Source organism: Lemur catta, chromosome 1 (assembly GCF_020740605.2).
Source record: "Lemur catta isolate mLemCat1 chromosome 1, mLemCat1.pri, whole genome shotgun sequence".
Classification (NCBI taxonomy): domain Eukaryota; kingdom Metazoa; phylum Chordata; class Mammalia; order Primates; family Lemuridae; genus Lemur; species Lemur catta.
This window is the reverse complement of record NC_059128.1, coordinates 5,824,994-5,846,683: the sequence shown is the minus strand read 5'-3', so window position 1 is coordinate 5,846,683 and position 21,690 is coordinate 5,824,994. Positions and strand designations below refer to the sequence as shown.

The 21,690-nt window shown below is 40.3% G+C and overlaps 1 protein-coding gene across 1 annotated transcript in view; it reads right to left on the bottom strand.

Moving 5' to 3' along the window:
* Window positions 1-827: 827 nt before the first annotated feature.
* SETD3 (SET domain containing 3, actin histidine methyltransferase) overlaps window positions 828-21,690 on the bottom strand; it is a 74,331-nt gene continuing 53,468 nt past the window's right edge. Inside the window, exons 7-13 of the mRNA XM_045561037.1 lie at window positions 16,260-16,318; window positions 15,285-15,399; window positions 8,684-8,758; window positions 7,336-7,502; window positions 6,383-6,468; window positions 2,894-3,054; window positions 828-2,214 (exon numbers count right to left, since the gene is read on the bottom strand). Of these exons, the coding sequence (XP_045416993.1) occupies window positions 1,765-2,214; window positions 2,894-3,054; window positions 6,383-6,468; window positions 7,336-7,502; window positions 8,684-8,758; window positions 15,285-15,399; window positions 16,260-16,318 (1,113 nt within the window). The 3' untranslated portion in view covers window positions 828-1,764. The remainder of the gene's footprint in view (window positions 2,215-2,893; window positions 3,055-6,382; window positions 6,469-7,335; window positions 7,503-8,683; window positions 8,759-15,284; window positions 15,400-16,259; window positions 16,319-21,690) is intronic.

Sequence of the window (21,690 nt, the reverse complement as noted above, 5' to 3'; positions counted from 1 at the left end):
TTGAGTGCCACAGCACTTTTGCCTTTTGGAAATTAACAGGTAAGTTTTACAGACTATCTGATATTTGTAGTAAAGCATCTCATGACATGAGAGTTGGCAGTCACATGCTTCCTCTCATCCGTAAGTTCAAACTGTGTACACATGGCCTAGGAAAGTTACTGGCGTCAACACCAACTAACACTCCCAAACTCCCACAGAGATGAAGCTTGCCACGAGTGTCCAGGGTAGCAGGCAAACCTAACCTGCGGAGCAATTCAAGGCAGTGTCTTCAAGAGTTAATCATCTGAACTATCAGGAGAGAATTAGGCAATCTATCTGCAGAGCCGCGTCTTCTCCAAGGAGAAACTCCTTCGGACTACCTGTATTGCGGCAGTGTTTATCAAACCGGTTGGGTGAATAGTTACATAGCATTTTCAAAATAAGCAGTGTACTTAATAGTTAGGATATCAGAGACAATGTGAATATTTGTGATTAAGGAAGACTAAGCAATCATTAACCTGAAAACTGGTGGCTTTCTGGGGACAGTTCCTGCTCCAACCCCAGGAAACTGTCCCAACCTTTTACTTCCCCTAAAAGCTAAGTACGCCTTTTCCCGTGTTCCTGCTGCCTTCGTGGGCAGGTGGGTGACGGGGCCCCACTGCAGGCCTCTCGGCCCCACGGCTGGCTCTCTCACCCAGCTTTCTCGTTCCTCTCTGTGTGCCCAGGTGGGCAAAGCCCCCAGCACAAGTCAGGGTTCAAATAATACTTGGGGAATAAGGAATGATGGTTTGCATAAAAGCTCGACTCAAACGGCCTGTCCCATTCCAAAAAAAAGTAACAGACAAAACTATTAATCATGTTTTCCTTTTAATAAGGGTTTTTACTCAAAAGTGTAGCTTTGAAAATCTCTAGCTTGGTGTGAAAACCAGAAAAGCTGGGGAGCTGCCTCACTTTGAACACCACCATGTAAGGCTGTGGGCCGCTGTGTTTGCAAACTCTCCATTACCAACGCTGGAAATCAAATGCACCACTTTAAATCAGAGCCAACATTTAAAATTAGGAGGATGATGCATGTCCTACTTTGATTCAAGAAGAAAGGACAAGTTTTTAATACAGTAAAACAGAACACAAAAAGTAAACAAATTTTTAGAAATCACTAGATATATATGTGTGCGTATATATATATTTATGTAATTAGGATTATTATCAACATTTAAAACTATTAAAAATAAGATTGCCACCTTACCTTTTCTTTTGGTACTGGGGAGTTTTTTTATAAGCAGAAAAACCAAAGATTTTGCCCAGACGCTAAAGTTTCCCAACTTCCATCCTGTTCTCCGCCGTGCAGTTTCTCCACCTTCATGCAGAATACCCAGAGTCCCACCAGCAACTGGCGCTGGCAGGAGGCAGAGCAGGCCTTAATTCTGGCTGTCAAGATGACAGGCCCACAAAAGCACAGCTGATAGAGGAACTGAATTCTTCCCCAGGAAGAAAATACATTTGCCCACAATGGGTCTGCAAAATCTTCCAAAGGCACCTCTTCCCCCTTTGTTGTTGTTTGTTAACTAGTTTGTTTTCCCTAAAAGTAAGATGGCAATCTTAATCAAAATGGGAAGCTAGATTTTTTAAATAACTTAAAAAAATCATTTTTATATAAAGCAGCAAAAACATATTTTCCTCTCTGCAGAAAGAAAAATGTTAACAAGGAAACACAGCGATGTGAATGGACTGTCCACGAACTTTTGCTAAACTGAATTTCCCACCAGCTCGGACTTCATCTCAGAGCTACTTTTTAACTTCATCAGTGCTGTCTGAAGAAGATCCTTTGGCATCTTCAATCGCTCTTTTACTTTCTTCTTGATTTAAATTTTCATTTTCGGAACTGGTCCCGTTGGGGATAGAGTTCTCACCATTTACCAGCCCGTTCTCTGTAGCCTTGGCTTTGCTGACGGCCTCTTTGATGTTCAAGGCCTCCTGCACTCCAGCCTCCTCCTCAAGGTTTCTCAAGACCAGGGGGAGCCTCGAGTCCCCCACGCTGCTCTCCAACAGCCCAAGGTTACTCTCTTCGTATTTGGGAAGCGGGGCTTTTCCCTCCATCTGTTTGCGGTAGTATTCCCGGTTGACAGCTGCACTCTTCACTGCCTTCTCCAAAATCTCTTTTTCACCTAAGCGCAATTTGATGGCCATTGTTGCACGAACAGAAAGGTTGTGGTTTTTCAAGACGGATTTATCTTCCTGGAAAACAAAAAAGGGCAAAATTAATTACAAGAAGTCAAAATCAGAACCACAGAGACTGAAGGCAGGTCGGCTGTGGCAGGGGATGGGGGAATTTCTGGGGTGATGGAAGGTTCTAACACTTGCCTGGGCAGGTGGGTGCATGACTAGACACATACAAATGTGTAATTCGGAAGTGTGAATTTTATTGTATGTAACTTATACCTCAACAAAACTGTTATAAAACAAGAAAGAACCTGAGTCAAACAGTGTTACAACATCTGACAGAGAACTTTATTTTTAAAGCCATCCTCTGTCTTACGGTAGCCCCAGGGCAGCAACTGGGTGAATGATACCAATGGAGGACAGAAAAAGACATATTTGAAGTTAGTGGCTCAATGGTGAACTTTAAAGGCACAAATGAAAACTTATGTTTGTGGAATCACATAAATTAAAATTGGAAAAGGTGTTAAATAGTTTAAAAAGTATATCTTCTAATGAACAATGCCTAAATATGATATTTTTGGTTAAGTATAAACATGTTAAACATAAAAATAGTAATATATTAAATGAAAAATGCCAAATATACAATTAATTTTGCTAAAAAAATTACAATAATTTACATTTAGGAAGAAATCTCTTATTAGACATCTTTAAAAACACAACAAAGCACAAATCCTCATTTATTCAATCTAATTACCTCAATAGTTGTTTTATATGTTTTTAAAAGGAGTGAGGCTCTATCTTCAAGAAATGTCCAAAGTTTGACCTCATTGTCCCAGCTAACAGGAAATTCAGAGTTCCCCAAGGTGAAGATTCTATCAATAGCATTGTCTCCTAGCAAATGTTCTTTCAGTTCTTCTACAAAAAATACAAACAACAATCTGTTAGGAGGAAAAAAGAGTGCCACTTCTCATTTTAACAAGCAATCCACCTTAGCAAATATCTTTTCCAACAGTGTCATTTTCCCACAGTTAAAAGCCCTCCCTGATCAGTCAGCCAGGCCATCGCTAGACTCTCCAAGGTGGGGACAGAGCTAGGTTTCAGGGGAGGAAAAAGAGGTGAGGTCTCCTATATTTGGAGTCCAAGTTAGGCCTTGGCACGGCACTCCATTTTGCACCGTTTTTATGAGAGGCATTGAGAGCCTCTAGACAGTTTTACAAGATTTTTTTTGAAGACAATCTATGGGGCCACGTAACCTTTGTTTTGACAATACCTTTTTCACTATCTCTGAGCTCAGTCATGCCAACTGGGTCAAAAGACATCCAGCTGAACAACGTAAACAGCGAAAACAAACAGCAGTCACAACGATCTAGTGACCCTTCTACACTTAAACCCGATCAGCGCTTACTCCAGCAGCTGACCTGCAAAGCTATTTATCTCATCTTACAACGAGTAAGCCACAAACTGAAACAAGAAAACGGATTATAAAAACCTTAGGTAATGAAAAATATGGCCATATCTTTCACTTGTCAGAAATTTAAATAGGAATTACAAATAAACACAACGTGAACATCTCAATTACCTTCAAATATATTTAAGAAGAGGAAAGAATCCAAGCAACTGCTCTGAGCACTTTATCTCCCATTTTATCTCACATTATCTCCAAAAGACCAAAACATGTCGATCCTATTCATGCTCAAGAAATATACCCACGCTTCTTATATCATTATGAGACAGTAGCTCTTTCAGAGCAAAATGCCCCACAGCTGTCACTATTTACAATTCAAATTGAAGAACTTCTGCTGCCAGCAAACCAAACTTTTATTAGTATTAGTTAGAGTAATTCAAAGAATACATCAATTGTCTTGACATGACAAATTGTCTTCCTATGACTAATGGGAAACTAAGGAGAATCAACGGACTTAAAAGGATTCAAGTAGGTTTTGTTTTTTTTAAGGAAACAGAAGTTATCTAATGTTCAAAAACGAAGTTTATTAAGTTGTATTTAACTGTTAGTAAAGGTCATGATAAAATTCAAGTTAGATTTTTGATTCTTCATTTTATATTCTTTGTATAAAGCAGTGAAGATTTTTTTTTAAATAAAATCTTCCTCAGTGGTTGAAAATTCCTTTCCAGAAGCCCCAAACACTAAGGTTACTATTTCCTTCCTCAGCCCGCCCAGGTTTTACTCTGCAATGACGAAAGCTGAGGGGTGAGTAGTAGAGCTTTCTCTCTGCTACTTTATTACCATGAAACTGGACTCATTTCACATCCCTAGAGAAATAAAACCTAAAAGAAGGGGAGTAAGACAACGTAGCAACGTGACCTGCCTGGAACACGGGAGAGGAACCAAGTGCTTCTGGAGCAGGTGCCCTCCCCCGCTTCCTGCCAGCAAACAGGTCCCCGATGCTACTCCCTGTGCCTCAGTCAGCCCGGTCCCCATTCTGGCCCAGGCAGCTGTGTGTCTGGTCACCCTGGAGAGTGCGGAGCCCAGGACCCCTGCCCCTCAGCCTGGCTCCTCCTCTGCAGGGAATGTCCTTATAGCTGTGCCCTCCTCCTGCTCCTCCTCCCACCAAAGCCAAACCTTAATGGTGCCCCAGGGTCTAATTCAAACGCTGTTTCCTCCAAACCTCTAGAGGGCTAGGAATTTGTTCCATGGATCACGTTAACAGAGCTGGGCTCTATGTTAGGGTCATCACTTGTTAGCTGAGTGACCTTGGCCAAGTTACTTACCTTCTTTCTACAACAGTAAAATGGGCATACTTATCTCTCAATACTGGTAAAATTAAAATTAAGTATATAGCACCTTTAGCATCGTGCCTGGAACACAGTGAGTGCTCCACAAATTCTAGGAATATCATCACCCTCAGCTCTCTTAATTGTAAATTCTTTGAGGATATGAACTGTGACATTCGATTTTGTATCTATCTGTATATGAATATATGTAATATATCAAGAAATATATATGTATATAAACATACATATATATGGAAAAAAGCCCACAGTTAACCCTTAACTTGTGTTCATTAAATTGAATTGATGAACCACTACCAAAGTACAAAAATCACCAAAAGCTCCCACTTGAATGACAGTAAAGTTACAGCAATACGGTTCCTTATAAGGAACAATTACTATATCTCACTTCCTCTACTTTCTGTGGCTGGTGTCTAAGCTGCCTCTCTGTATTCTGGGACTAAGTTTCTTCTGCCTCCTGTGCAATGTCAAGCCCTGGACTCATGAAGCACAGCTCCCTGGATCCAGACGTGAAGAGGCACAGACAGCAGGCGCAGAGTGTCCCTGCCACGGGCCACGACTGCCTGCTCTGACCAGCAGCCCTCTTCCCTGCACTCAGCAGCTTCCTTCCAGGAGACTTACCTGTCAGTTCACTCAGTCGATCATTCACGCATTCATTCACTTATTCGTACCCAATCTGTTCTGCACAGGGTTTAAGGTAGTCTACCAAAATAACAGTATCACCACCGACACATACACACACACACACTTAAAAATGAAATCTAGGACCAGGGAATTTGGAGGAGTACATTTTAGGAGAAAATAAGAACATAACCACAAGAGGTCAAATCTCAGTATAAGAAACCCCAGAGGACTTGTCTTAAGCAAAGACAAAAGTAGATGCTCAATACATCTATTTAACTCTTTCTGGGCCTGAAATACAAGGCTGTAGCCAAGAACATTGTGTGTTCTCCGCAGACTCTGTCTGCAATGTTATCTACTCTAACACGATGCCTGGCGCTAAACGCTTGCTGGCAATTTCAGAGTTAGAGTGCAGAATTGGTTAGCAAACCAAGTCCTACGGTCCACATACACCCCTGCTGACGACACGACATCAGTGTCAACTGATCATGAACTTCTCCAGTAAGTTAGAGACTAGTGTCCTGTGAGTGAAATTATGCTTTGTCAGTCTTAGAGTACATCAAAAACTCCCATCTACAAATATAGAATTTGTATATACTCACATAATCCAAGATGCTTTAAGTTTCTTTCTAACGCGGTAGAGAATTACTTGTGTGTTACAAATGAATATTAACAACACACTGAGGATTTAATAAAACATTTCCAGGGTAAAACAGATCAATTTCTTCTTTCTTCAGTATTGCCACCTTAATGCTTCCCAACAGTGCTTTACTTTTAAACAATTTCACCTTTAATCTGAATCCCTATGCTTTATACTTCCATGAATTAAAAAGAAAAAAGTCAACATCCCTTTCTTCCTGACATGATTTACCTTCGGTCATGCAGAAGACGCGGAGAAAAGCCAGAAGCTGGGCAGAGATGGGTGGCTCCGTGAAATGCAACGCAAAAACGCTGGAACTGACAAAAGCAGGAAGCAAGATCAGTCACCCCGCAGCAGTTACCCACTGGCTCCAAAGTGAAGCCCTTAAATCTACTGCACGTGGAGCCGTCCTCAAGGAGAGCTCAGCTGGAGTGAGTCCGACTCCTCATCTGAACTAGGAATGCACAACTGTCAGTACTTGCACAATGCAGCAGTCGGGGGCGGCCGGACCGGACGGCCATGCCTTGGTGGCCCATCTCCGCCAGGCTTCCTTACAGTCTAACAGCAAGAATCTTAGGTTGCACACAACATGTTCAGAGAATTAAACATATTTATGGTTCTCAAAAAATGTTAATAATAATTTATGTTGAGTTCACACTTTAATCATTAATCAAATATTGATAAGCTCAATAAAAAAAGGTCTAGATGATCCATTTTCATTAAAAACGATTCCTCCATTCCCTGGGGAACTAATAAATCATAATTCCTGTCTTCTTTATCATTTTACACCTCAAATGCAAGAAAATCTTAAAGAATTTAACTTGAAATTCTTGAAATCACTGAGGATCATGACTTCATTATAGAAACTAATGGTGGCAAAGAATTAAACGAAACAAATTGATCCAGGTCATTAACCTTTTCAAGGTGAAAGACATTAATGACACCAAAGCACTTATTTAACTTAATGAGGATTTCAGGCCATATCCCCTAGAACTGACTGCAAATGCTCCCAATGACACAATTCAGTTTATCTGAAACCGCTGGTAAATCACCAAGCATCACTCTGGTTTAAATTTGCTGTGTAGCAGGGATAAAGGGATTACGACAAGCTACTGTAGAGAAGTTTTATTAACACACCAAGTAAACACCATGCAACTGGAAATATTTCAAGTTTTTCTACGTACGTGGGGATGCCAGCTCGAGCCAAGACCTCGGCCTTCATGGCGTAGAGCCTATCACTTTTACTCACTCCAAGCTTTATTTTCACTCTGTCGTGTGAGTTATTGTCAAAGAAAAAACCACTGTGGATCACAAACTCTGCATTTGACCGAGTGCCATAAAAAATGTAAATCTGAGATGCAGTAAAGAAAAAATAAAGGACATAAAACAAACTTAGCATGCATTCTCAATACAGAGCAAGGCAAAGGATTAGTTCTCCTATATTTAATGCTGCTTCACATTAAATAGCTTAAAGTAACTGTACACCTATTTGATAAACCAGGTATTTCGAAGGTGAAGGTGTGCAACTTTCCCAGCTTCCCAAACTGTCCGGGATGCAGTGAGGCTGAGCACCCACTTCTACCAACACGTGGCAGAGGGGAGACCACCAAGGAGAGCACTCACCGAGGCCTTCACTAGGACACAAAGGATCCCAGATCCCCGGGGTCCCTGGGCCTCTCTTACAGTCCTCTTTGTTTTCCAAGGGACAGCAAGGCTATTACTTTATGCACACTTTAAAATTCGCCATGTTCTTCCTCTCCTTTTAATATAGGAGAGACTTTTCTTTTAAAGCAATGTCTGTCAGAAATTTATTTCTAGATTCTGTGGCAATTAATTCCAAGCCTAGCAGGAGAGTTTGGGAACTTTTCTGAAGAAAGACCAGATCAGTAAGTACTTTGTTAGACTAATATTTTTCATTTTATCTTAACTGGAATGTCAGTAGTCTATATCAATTCTGTTTCTGTATTATCTGCTTAGGTGTAAGACTGATAGGTAGAATGCAGGTATTTATAGATGCATATTACTGAAAGGCTTAACCCTGCTCCCACTCAAATCATCAGATTAAAAAAAAAATCACAGATTAAAGTGAAAGTATAAGACAACAGATCTTAAGATTCTTGATTCCCTTATGGTTTTGACACTTAAATACTGCCCCTTTTAAATAATGCTTCTTTATAAAGAAAGTTCCAATCAACCGAAAAAGAAATAAAAGCAATATGGTTCATGAAATTAAAAAAATTATTTTAGTATCATAACACAGAGTTTATTTTCAGTTAAGAGTGTTACAAATATTTGGTCAATTGTGCAAATAACTGCACTTAAATCGTTTCCTTTGTGCACCCAAAGAACAATTCAAAGCACAGTATGTGTATTTCAGCTTTAGGTCTCAAGATATGTCCCAGAAAACAAACAATCCTAAATAAGAATCCCAACTTTTTCTCCCAAAGTTAAATACCTTTTAAAATTACAACGCAGTATTACTTCCATGCCCAATGGCCAGCCCACATTCTGCAAGATCTGTATGAAACCTACCTGCTCTCCAGCCCGAAAATCCTGCAGAGCAACACACTCACAGCGGTCATCCTCCAGGTTGTAACCAGTGGTGATCTAGCCACAGGACAAAGGACAAAGTCATGATGCAGCAAACATGTCTACGTCACTCGATCACCAAGTTTTTTTGGCAATTGAGGATAAAAGGCATCCAAAGGTACTCAAAAGTACATACCTACATGCTTTATAAAATCGAGCAAAGAACTGCTTGAGTATTTTGATTAATTCTAGTTATACCAGAGATTCTTATGGAAAGTTACTTGCCTGAAATGAAGGAAGTATTGCTAGGAAAATACATCGTGCAGATTGTCACATGCTGGTCTCAACCAAACATAGTCACTTACTATCAAGTGACCGCCTTTGAGCCCCGCCCTCAGCAGGGGGCCACAGGCTACAGCTCCCACGTAAGGCCCTCTCTCTAGACAGCCTCTATTCACTGGTGATCTGGAGGAAGCAGGATCTCTGGAGAACTCTCATTTAGGTGCAAGTATTATCTTTACCTAATGTTTGGCCATTAAGAAACCAAAGTGGGTTTTCCACTGGACAATCAGGGGAAAAGAAAAGCTCTATTTCTGAATTATATATATATTTTTTACTCCAAAATTACAGAAATCGAAACTTTCAGGCAAGCAAAAGCAAAACAAAATAACTTAGTCATTTCTTATTCCCTCTTTCTCTGCTGAGAGAGATAACGTGAGAGTCTCTAAGCCCATTAAAATAAATACAGGATATCCTCTAATTATACCCTAAATCTGCGTCTCCTCCTAAGCTCTCCTGTCTTAGTGAGGGTCAGGCAATGCCATGGTCTCAGCACACCTCAACTGGGCAGCATTTTATCTTCTTAATATTTTTGGATTATTTCTTTCCTCCTCATTCCTCTGCTACAGTCCTTATTCTTTGTTGCCTAGCTTATTACTTGCAAAAACCTTCCAATTTTTTAAACCTGGTCTCAGAATCCAGTACCGTCCTTCCTGCATTGCTAATTGTACAATGTCACTCTCCTGTTTAAAATCTTTCTATGACTCCACTCTGCCTTCAGAATAAAATCCAAGTTCCTGAGCAAGGCCAAACTAAGAGGAGGCCCGCATTTCCCTTAGGCCTCAGGAACTGCCACTCACCTGCCATAACAGGCACCGTGCCAGTGCCCTCTTGCCTGGGACCACCTTCTACTCCTGGTATGCCAGCGAGACTCAGCCAAGGCCTGGCTTCTCTGTGAAGCCACGCTCATCCTGCCCTCACTCCCTCCAGCCTAGAGTCATGTTATCTGTGGTCCTGCCTCCCCGCCCATCAGAGCTGGAGACCAGGAGCTCCCAGTTAATCTCCCTGTCCCCAGCGCTTAGCACACAGAACCTAACACCTGGCATTGCCTTCTATAACATTAACTTGATGCATGAACCCCCAGGGGAAAGAACAGGTCCCCAGTTTATATAAAAAGCTCCTTTTCAGAGTTCTGTCCCTTGGAGTAGTCCCCCAAGCTCTTAGACTGTCTGTTCACACTCATCGATTACTTTCTGACCTACTCGTTTATCCTGGACAAAGACTGAAGACAGACAGCTACAAGAGCTACTTGCTAATAAAGATATCAACATCTTAGATTCAAAAGAAGATTACTTTTGAGTCTAGGGAATGATATTTTGGGAGGGAAGGCCACGTAACACCAATCTTTAAACCCAAGATCCCCAGAACCAATTGTTTATTAACCATATATCTAGAAGCCTTCATCTTCTGACCTGCAAAGACCAATGAGCAGTATGTAGCAATGAGAAGTAAATGAGGCCAAGGATTCTAGAACATTTTCATTCACAGAATATTTTAAACACTTTATTTGAATTAAAATCAGCTCCATGAACATCTGACCCCAAAACATCACCCTAGTAACAAAGTACGGAATAAGAAATTGCCAAGAAGGGAAAGTCCGGACACTCCCGGGCATCGGTGGTGTGTTACACATGGCCCCCACCAGTAGAGTAACCAGGAAGGACTGCAGTGAGGGGGAGGAGGAGGGAAATTAGGGAGATGACGGAGAAAGGATCACGGGTGTTTAAGGATATTTTACAGGTATCTCCCACTCTCAGTAACCTCAGTGAACAGCAAGGCTTAAGAAATAGCTTCCTGTGCCCACAAACAGGCTTAGTCCCTGCCCCCTCCTGCAGCCCTTTCTCAGCAAGGGGCATAATGTTTTGAGGCTGAGTGTACAACTTGGTGGCAACAAAGATTCATCAAAATGCAAGGAACCACAGACCTAGCCCCTCCCTTGCCTGGGAGCAGAGTGGTCCAGAGCCTCTATTCTCAGCCTCTGCTCTCCCTGGGAATGCCCGACGGTTATTCAGAAAAGGCGGCCAGCACAGGCAACCACAGAGGCCTTCCTGGGCTGTTGGGACCCCACTGCTCGGCAAGGGCCCTCTGCCAGGAGCCCCTGGAAATTACCACCCACAACCAGGAATCTGCGGCCACTGACCAGTACCGACTCAAAGCCCAGGCTGGAAGGAGTGGGGCTGGGGTCCCTCCATATGCTGCTTCTCCCGCCCTCGGCTGACTTCCCTTCTACACATATTTAGTAAGTGCCCATTCTATGCCAGGCCCTAAGCCAGGCACTTGGAAAACAGGGTGAAAAGCCTCAGTCCCCACCCACAGGGACATCTAGTGGGGGACAGACATAGGAAAAGAAAGAAAAACAGAAGAGCACACGTGGAGTTGAGAACCGCCCTGCAGGAGCTGCAGGTGTGCCTGGCGGAGGCGCCTGGGCCTGGCTAGCTGGAGTTTGCTGGCAATGCTGGGAAGGGGCACAAGCAGGCGGACCCCGGCACACGCCAGGGAGGGGCCACGGCCTGCGGGGGGTACAGCTCCCCACCCGCACCTGTGCTGGGCTCTGTAACACACTTGGCCAGCCAGGGCCACAGGTGCCTTCTAGTTTAATTTATATAACAAAAGTGATATAGGAGGAAGACCATGACACACACACCCCTTCAAGATGTAAACTGAGTGAGGCTTATAGAGCATTTAAATTTCCTCCTTTTTTACATTTTTCAAACTTTCTGCAAGTACCTATCATATTGCTTTCTTTGGCAGGGGGGAAAGATAAAGTAATATAGGCTCATCATATAAAATTTGGAAGATATTTTAAAAAAAACAAAGAAAAAGTTAACAATTATGTCAACATTTTGGTTTACTTCTCTCTGGTCTTCTTTCCTAGGCATGGGTTTTCACGTTCATTTATTCACCATTCATGAATTCACTCAAAAAATACCAGGTACTGGGATATAGCAATGAACAAAATAGACAAAGACATTCACTGTGCCTTCATGGAACTTCCATTTTAATGGGGAAGGAGGTGAACCAACAATATACAAGAATAAACAGGTAAAACGCAGGATATGGACAAAGGAGGGAAACCCAACAGGTGGGAAGTGGGGTTTGTGGCCGGGAGGTATAGCCTCGCTGGAGTCTGTGCGTCCTGGGAATGGCTGAGGACCCGGCGTCTCAGGCAGAGGTGACAGCAAGCGCAAAGGCCCTGACGTGGGCATGTGCTGGGGCCTGAGCCACAGTCAAGAACCCGAGGCTAGTCACACCTGTGGCCGGGGGTCGCAGGAACAGGCTGTGTAGGGGCCTTAGCCACTGCTGTAAAAACTCGGGCTTTTACTTTGAGACTAAGACTCATCTAAATCTAAAGGTTTTCAATTTTTCTTCAATACACAAATGGAAAGAAAGCAATTCAGAAACAGCTTCCCTCAATTCTGCCCTTTCATCCTGGCTGGTAGAGTTGCATATTCAAATGCAAGGGTTGATTACTCCAGCACACTGTATGAACTGGAACTAACTGCTGTCTATAAATCACTTAGAGGGATCCTTCTCCAATAAACTTAACAACCTCAAGAAAGAAAACCTGCTGCTTATGTTATAATAATTTTGGACAAATCGTGCGGGATATAAAGACATGTTATTTCCTACAGTTAGTACTATACCTTCTAACCTTTCCTACATGTTTCTCCAGCCGGCTCGGAGAGCGGTACACATTCACCAGGATCTCTGGTATGGTGTGCAACCAGTCTTATTTTCTCCTGTACTTCCTCGCTGTTACTGGTTTGTCATTACTGATACCGACTTGATTCTTTGGTTTCTACTGCCATAATCAGGTTTTTGGGACACGGTTAGAAGCAGACAGTGTTGCTGGGTTACAAATTTCCACCTACTCCCGCAGTGACAGTCGGGATAGACTGACAGTAAGAAAATGATCGTCAGGATAGACGCACACAAAAAACAAAATCTCTTGTCTGAAAAGCTGAGCCTTGATTTCAAGTACCTTATTTTAAAAAATAGATTATTAATATGTACAATATACAACTTTATAGTGTTAAAGAAGAGAATTTCTTAAATTCTACCACAGTAAATTTCCTACAAAGTCTTATAATTAAAATGGGAAATGGTTCAACAAAGGTGTAAAGTATGCAGGGAAAATAATCATCATTGGCCGGGCGTGGTGGCTCACACTTGTAATCCTAGCACTCTGGGAGGCCGAGCGGGGGGATCGTTTGAGCTCAGGAGTTCGAGACCAGTCTGAGCAAGAGAGAGAGACCCTGTCTCTACTAAAAAAAAAAAAAAAATAGAAATTATCTGGACAACTAAAAACATATATAGAAAAAATTAGCCAGGCATGGTGGCGCATGCCTGTAGTCTCAGCTACTCAGGAGGCTGAGGCAGAAGGATTGCTTGAGTCCAGGAGTTGGAGGTTGCTGTGAGCTAGGCTGACGCCATGCACTCTAGCCCGGGCAACAGAGACTCTGTCTCAAAAAAACAAAAAGGAAAAAAAAGAAAATAACCATTATCAGAAAAAGTACCAGCATCTTGAACAAGCCTTCTAAAGGTTTTGCCAGGACTGTGGTAGTTTAAAAACTATTTGAATAGTATTAGGGCAGATACAGTATTCACTGTCATCGATTCATTATGTGTATTTCGAGATAAACTAACTTTTTTTTTTTTTTTTTACTTTTAGGGGAGAAAAGGGTGAATCATTTTATTCCATTTACATGGAAGCAAAACAAAACCCAGCACGTATGTGAGTGTGTGACAGTGCCAATGCACAGCGAAAGGACGGGAGAGACTTGAACAAAGCCACAGACCAGAGTGACCTGGGGCATCAAGTGCACCGCGGGGCGCTGGGAAACGGGCCTCTCCTCTTACTCCAGAGTCTTCTGTGTTGGTCAAGTCTTTCTGTTTGTTTAAAGTAAAGCATGTACTTTTAAAAAAAATTTTTAGAAATAAGAAAATAAACCCTAAAGATCAATCGCGTTTGGGAGCCAATGATCTAATCCAAAAAGAAAAAAATACTACAGTCATATATTAAAAGTTATTTGTAAATTTTTAAAAGTTCAAGCTTATGATGAGGTTAAAATACCTTTGAAGAAAAAAACAAAAAATACAAAATTATATTCATTAATGAAAACAATTTATAAAACATGCTACTATTTCTTAGTATTGCTAATTAAATTAAACATATCTAATTTATGGCAAAATTTAAATACGTTTAAGATTCAAGAGCTTACTTGTTGCTAGACCTTCCCAAATTAGCACTAGAATATTCTATCTTAAGTGTCTGGCACACATTACATGTGTTCTGGCCATTTTGTGGAATTAGATGTGAAATAATCATTTACAGCATTTCTTTAGTCTATTTATAACACTGCTAATAATAACAAAGAAAGCTAACATTAAGAAAGGATGAACAAAAAACTAACCAACCAGTATACTAGTAGAATAATGTCTAAAATTTCAAAATAATCTTAAATTTATCATATTTCTACCTATTAACATCAGGAAATCTTTCTCAGACAACCACCTCAGCACAGAGGGTGCTTCAGCCTATGCTGTTGCTTGGAATCCCAAGAATGCTGAGAAACAGAGAAACCATCCCCCTGTGCTAGCTGCACTTTACAGTAATAATAAATCTCCTACCCAGTGCTTCCCATGTCTGATGACGCCAACTGATTCCCCCATTCGAGGACCAGGAGGCAAAGGTGCAGTCCCCTTCCTCCCCATCCCTCCATACCAGGGAAAGTGAGTATCGGCTCCCAAACAAAAGCAGATTAATAAACACAGCCAGGGATTTGTCAGCCTATCAAGGAAGGGACAAGGGATAGGAAAGAATCACAGAAAAGTACATAACGGGAAGCAGAGAGTCAGCAAAGGGAGGAGAGAAAAAAAAAAAGAACACAAAAGGGAAATGAGAAAGACGATTTTTTTCAATAAATGAGTATTTTTAAAAGAATAAGAAAAAGAAACTTTGGTTTAGTCTGTGGTACAATAAGATAAGAAAATGAATGTTTAGGCTGGAATTATGGCTTAGCAAATAAATGTAGTTCACTGTGGTTTTTGAAAATGGTGTAAGATTCAAATTCCCAGTTTTCAGTATTAACACAGTGAAAGAAAAACACCAGCTTCTATTTGTGGGCGGTGGGGAGGAGTGGCCCTTTTTGTTCCTTTTGAAGGCAGGCAGAGGGGAGCCCATGACGGTGGGGAATGTCCACTTGGAAGCTCAGCAACAACAGCCTCCCGGACCAAACACAGCACAGAGGAAGGAGACGCTTACCAGGCCGTTGGTGTGATTACACATGTCCCACAAAGGAATCAGAGCCAGGGTCACCCGGGAACCGTCCTCCGTGGGAATTTGGTTTTGTCGAGTCATGACAGAAGAGACTGCCCACCTATAACAATGAGAAAAAAGGTGATTTAAGGATGGAACATTTAAAAGCCAATTGCAGTAAGAACAACCTGACCAGAAATTTAGGTTCAGCTGACCTCTCACAAATTTTAAAAGCTTTTTCCTAAGTACCAAAGGTAATGTTTGGCTTTCACCATCATTTACAACTAAATCTGAGCTTTAGGGGATGAGGGGAAACGGATGGACAAGGAGAGCCGGAGGAAGTGCAGGGCAAGAGACTAAGGGAAACCCTTGTTCACGGGGAGGAGTCGGGAAGGCAGGCTGTGCACAGGTCTCAGGGCCCTTCCAGGGAGGGTTCGTGATCCACAAAACCTCCTTCCCCAAACCAACTCTACCCTCTTTTCCCCAAATGCTGACTCTGCACCTACATTAAGCCTCAATGAGAAGCAAATGATAAAACTGCTTTCTGATCAGAATCCTCTAAGAATTGTATGAAATGTAAAATCTGATTTTTTATTACATTGTGCAGTGAATTAAATCTTTTCTTTAAAAAAAAATCCCCATTTTACACTAACGGAGTCTCTCTTAAATAAGAAAAAAATATCCTTAGGACCACCCAACACTAACGTTAGTCTTAAGTAGCATTTGGCTACCTCAACTAATCGCCTACCACTGCAGGTTAATGGCAATTTCTACATGGCTATTAAAATGCCGATACTTATCCAAGCTGTTCATTATAACTTCTGAAAGACTATCTGTTTTGATGCTTTAAATGGTCACAGCAGGTCACTTCTTACTGAAGCATTTCCCTCATTTCCAATACCCCACATTCACTTAGAAACCACCCCCAACACACACACACACACACACACACACACACACACACACACAGTCCGCACCAACCTGTAGTCCTCATAAGTGAAAGAATCCTTCAAGGGCAGTTTGTTGGCATGAGGATGGGTCTGGGAATTAGAAGTTTTAGAAAGCAGAGGTGAAAAGAGAAAAAGGGAAAACAGAAATCAGTCAGCAGAATTTCATTATTTAGCTGCCTAACAGATCCTAACAAGAGCCAAATGAAGCAGGAGGCGCCCAGCCGCGCTACTGAGGGATCATCGTGCTATTATGCTCTCATACATCACTGTCAACTTAATTTGTTGTGCCCAGCAGCCGCCATAAATCTGCTTCTTCATATTTCGATACTAGCACCCACAGACACCGTGCAAAATAAAATTTAAGGTGGACTGACTTTCCCAAAGGGAGGCACACCCACACTGAGCATTCGATCTAAACAGAAGCAGAGCCTCCAGGGCCAGGTGTCCGCCCTGGCCTTTCCTTACACCTCATGCCATGATGTGCCACATGGGCCTCTGGAATAGATTTCAAATCTCTTCTTGTATCAATAAAAGGAACAATTAAAGGCACTCTAATAAATTGAAGGTTCTTTCATTCATCTCTTACTTAAATCACTTGATGGGAATCAACTTGCTATGTGCAAATGAATCATATACACAGCAAATGTGGGCCAAGTGCAGAAAATCCAAAGGAGTACAGTTTTATGAGATTATAAAATAAATAAGATAAACTAAGATATAAAATAGGATTACAAAACAAACAAGATAAAGATAAAACAGAGATCAGCATATGTAAATTTTACTACTATTTTTTCTGGACAAAAAGAACATGTGGTAAAAATATCCCAAACTTCACACTTACGAAAAAATATTATACGTTTCATATTCTCTCCTCACAACGTCCTCCCCTCACACCTTTTAAGCACTTAAAAACTTTGTCTCAATTAAGAAATTAAAAGCTCTAACAGTATAATTTTAATCTTCAGTTTCAATTACAGTCTGATAGACAGATTGCAGTAAGTGATCAAATGAACAAATGGTTATTTCTGAGACACAAATGAAATTCTGCTGTGGCTGTCTCCGCACCACTGTTAACACACGAAGCTCCGTGTAGCATGCAGTTTTTACTCTTGACGCATTGGCATCACAAGTGCACTGTAATTTATCATCGCTCACTGTAATGTACTCGCTGGCACCGAGTGCAGGACAGTAGGGGATGAGGTAAAAGTGGCTCAAACCGTAAATCAATTAGAAAACAAAAGCTTGTGCTCAGCGCACAATTTTAGGCAAATTATGTATTACAAAAGGCTGCCAATGGGTGTTAGCTCCCAGGTGCCGCCTCTCCCCTTCAGTCTTTAGCCCAGTTTTAACCCTTTGGAAGAAAAGTCAAAATGTAAAAATATATTCACATAATTTTTAAAATGTATATCTGTGACAACAAAAATGAAATTAAAGGAGATATATTTTAGGTCAACATATAAAATAACATATTGCCCAAGGACATTTTCCAGCTGCTCCAGAAAGATCAGGAAATCCCATGGGGGTGGCGGGGGGGGGGGGGGGGGGGGGGGACCAAGAGCATGGGCAATGCAGCCAGGAGGTGAGAGTCCCGAGGGATTGCAGCTTCTCGCTTGTAAGGGTCCTAAAGATGTTTTCCACTTAATTATTAAACTTAACCGCAACAGCGTTCAGGTTTTTCCTTACAAAAGTGCAAATTGGCATATAAGAATCACCTCCCCCCAAAACCAATTTGATCACAAGAAGTACCACAGAAAAACTGAGAAACTGTAAAGAAAGGGAATTCCATTGCTAAAATTTCTTTTCACTTAAAATAAAGTGAAATTTCAAATTGTCTGATCAACTAGGAACTTTGCATATCCCGTCTGTTTTCATGTGCTAGGAGAAAAGTGTTGTTTTTGTTATTTTTAAGTATTTTAATTCATTTAAACTGTAGAATTTTCTATGGTATTTTGAAAGTTGGTAAATTCCAATGCTAAACCCCACAAGTACTAAAAATTTGACACTCCCAATAAAAAAAGTCTGACTTATTAAATAGCAGAAAAGTTCACAATTATCAGCATTATTGGAATGCTGAATGTCAAAATGACTTGAAGAACAATCTTCCAATCCTCAGATATCTTGAGCCTGGGACCCTGTAACACTATTCAAAACATGTGTGATCTCCGGGACCAAAGAGGTGGAAAATTAACTCTCCAGAATGTTTCCCTTTCTACTAATCATACACATTTCTTACCCAACATATACGTTCATGCTCACAGTCCTGATGAAGTTGTAAAAGAGGAAAAAAAAAAAAGACAAGAAAAAAAATGTGTAAATGCATTCTTCAGATTAATTTTGAAGATTATTTTGGCTGTATCGTTATATAATATTTGCAGAATCTGTTAGAAATGGTTGTTCTTATCTTCTTTAAAAAACAGGGTGTGCCCACTGTATGCAGCTCTGGTATAAAAAGCTATTCACCACTGACACATGCACTTAACAGCAAAATGTGACACTGGAGAAAGGAAATAACTTTCATTTCAACAAGGCTCTCACTACTGGAACACTATCGCCACCTACTGGCACTAGAGGAGAGTAGGTTATAGTCGCAGAGTTCTGGAATTATTTCCCAGGGCAAGGCCTCTGCAGCAACTTATTCCAAACCAAACCGGGTTTATCAAAAATGGGTACTGCTTCAGCTTTACTCAAGTAAAATTCGGTTTCTAAAAAAAATTCTATCCTACCTCTCAAAATCATTATATAATATTTTTAAAAGGATTTTGAAAAATTCACATACTGGAAATGATTTGTATGTAAAAAAATATTTAACTGTGAAAATAAATGTTTTTACTTATTTTGAGAAAATGAACAAGGATAAGATAAACATCTATTCCAAACAAATTTCACTTAAGCTCTAGAAAGGATGATTTTATTTTAAAAAACACCAACCCTTTTCTCTGTTGAAAATCAAGTTATGGTTTAAAAATACATCTTCCAAAAATTATAATATTAATCTGAGGTTACTTGAAAGTTGCTAAAATGTTCTTAGATGAAAGTATTTAAGCTCACACCGTATAAAGAGGATAAATGAACATTCCTCACTTCACAGAGTGAATTCCCAAAGGGTTTTTGTTGAGCACAACAGCCTTTTCCAACAGAAGACTTCCTAGCCTATACTTCAAAAATAAAAATGTAAAATTAAAACAGAAAACTTACTCTTTGTGGCCAATTGATTTTACTGTCCAATTGAATTGTAACTATGACTTCTAAGACACAGCTGCACACGGAATGGGTGAGGAGGGTCCCCAAAGAGCTTTGTCTGGCCACTGTCGGAGAGACGACAGAGGCAGGGGTCCTCAGGCACTGGCCCGACAGGAGCAGACGGTGGGTCTGCTCAAGCATGAACTCCCCACAACCCAAACCCCCCAATAAATGCAGGGTTAGAAACTAGCCACTGATTTTCTGCAAACTTCTTAAGTGATTGATATTTTTACTTTCTTGAGCATAATAAATATTTGAAGTTGGAAAAATGAACAACTGCCATAGCTCATAATCAGACTTGGAACACTAAAGAGCCTACTTGCAACAGAGGATTCTGGTTTTCTTTCTGTCAACCCAGGCAACCCAGTGAAGCACCCTTCCCATTTCCTTTTCCATCAAAAGCAGGCATTCCTTGTGAGACAGTAATATTGTACCTAGTACAAAATAATCACTATGTTTGGGAAAGATTAATATCTAAAATTGTTTGTTTGGCTTCAATAAAAAGGAGCAATATTGCTAAATATGTAAGTATGACATTTTGAAGAATTTACCATATTGCATGGGTCTGCTAGCTATGCTTAAGGAAATTAAAAACCACTACAGTCAGCATATTTGATCCTTATTAAAGTTCTGTCTTGAACTATCACTCACATAAAACAAAAATAACCAAGAAGAAATTTAAATAAAACCTATGGATTATAAGTGTTTGAAGATGAAAAAATGAACAATATTCCAGCTTAAAAAAATTGATTTAGCATGCAGCTTCTCTTTATAGTCCCTTGATAAAAATGAAATCTCCCTAACAAACACTTAATAAAACCTGTCAATATCTCTGGAAAGAAAAATGACACAAATGCATTAAGTATTAAATACCCTTGGAAAAAGTCACATATTCCATGAATTTTTGATGTACTATCTTGACATTAATGTAAAACCTTGATATTTATAATTGACAGATATTTAATAAAGTATAAAAGAAGATGGCTGCTGTGCAGCATGCAAATCGTTCAGGCTGATCAGAAACAAGAGACGCAGACGTGCACTTAAACTAAACACACGGCTAATGTGTGTTACACAAGTCAGCTGTAGTCTTATTTTAAGCTCATATAACAAACCTTTGTGGAGAACCAAAATAATCGTTATTATGTGAATCCCTAATTCAGAAACATCTACTATGTGAAACAGCTTTGAAACATTAACAGCTTACCACAGGAACAAAATACATTTAAGTTAAGGGGGTTTTTTGTTGTTTTTTGTTTTTAATATTTAATGATAAGCATTTTTAAAATAAAATAAACATAAGTACTTCCATAAATATATGGAGAGATATTTCCAGAAACAATTCTAAAAAAAATACCACATTTAACCTAAAGGAAGATTCAAAATGCTCCAAAGAAAAAAAAAAGAAATGATTAGGAAACATACATGGCCTCTAAGACACAAACATTTCTCAAAATCTGATCTTTACTTTTCTAAAGAATATCCTTTTCTACCTAAACTGATTTTTATAAGGAAATCAAGTTGAATACATTAAGTAATCACCTTCAATGACGCATTTAAATATACTAAAAGGAAAAAGTTGCTCAATTTATAAAAATGACTCCTAAATACTGTATTTCAAAGAATTTATATCCTTGCTATAACACATAATTAATTATTAGTTTCAAATATATATACGGCAGTTCAGTGACTGTTCTGTTTGATGACTCTATGGTATCAGGAATGACAAAATTTAATTCAGAAGTTGTACCTAGCCTGTTCTGATAAAAACCCATAATACCAGGCAATTGCGTTTTTCTGACTAAAATACATCTAGATTGCATTTTGCTTTACTTCTTAAGCATATATGAAGAGGAACAGTCAGGAGCTATCATTAACATGGACAGACACACCTAACTCTAGTGATGGTTCCACTCCATTTATTTCTACAGGGCTGCGATCCATCACAGAACCTCACATTCAATCTTTTGGGGTGGATGCAATTGCCTAAGTTTCAGAAATGTGACCCTATCTCACATGACCAAGAGCCCCTACTGCTTTCAATGCCAGCTGAGAAATCCCTGTGCAGGACAGCCTGCTGCATCCTCCCTAAGCCCACTGTGGCTTCCAGAGCCTTAGCAAATATCAAGTTCTTTGCAAACTGAGGAGAAAGAAGAGATGCAACAGACGGCTCCCTCGCCTGTCCTGGAGGCCTGGAGAGACCCTCTTTTTCTTCAAAGCGA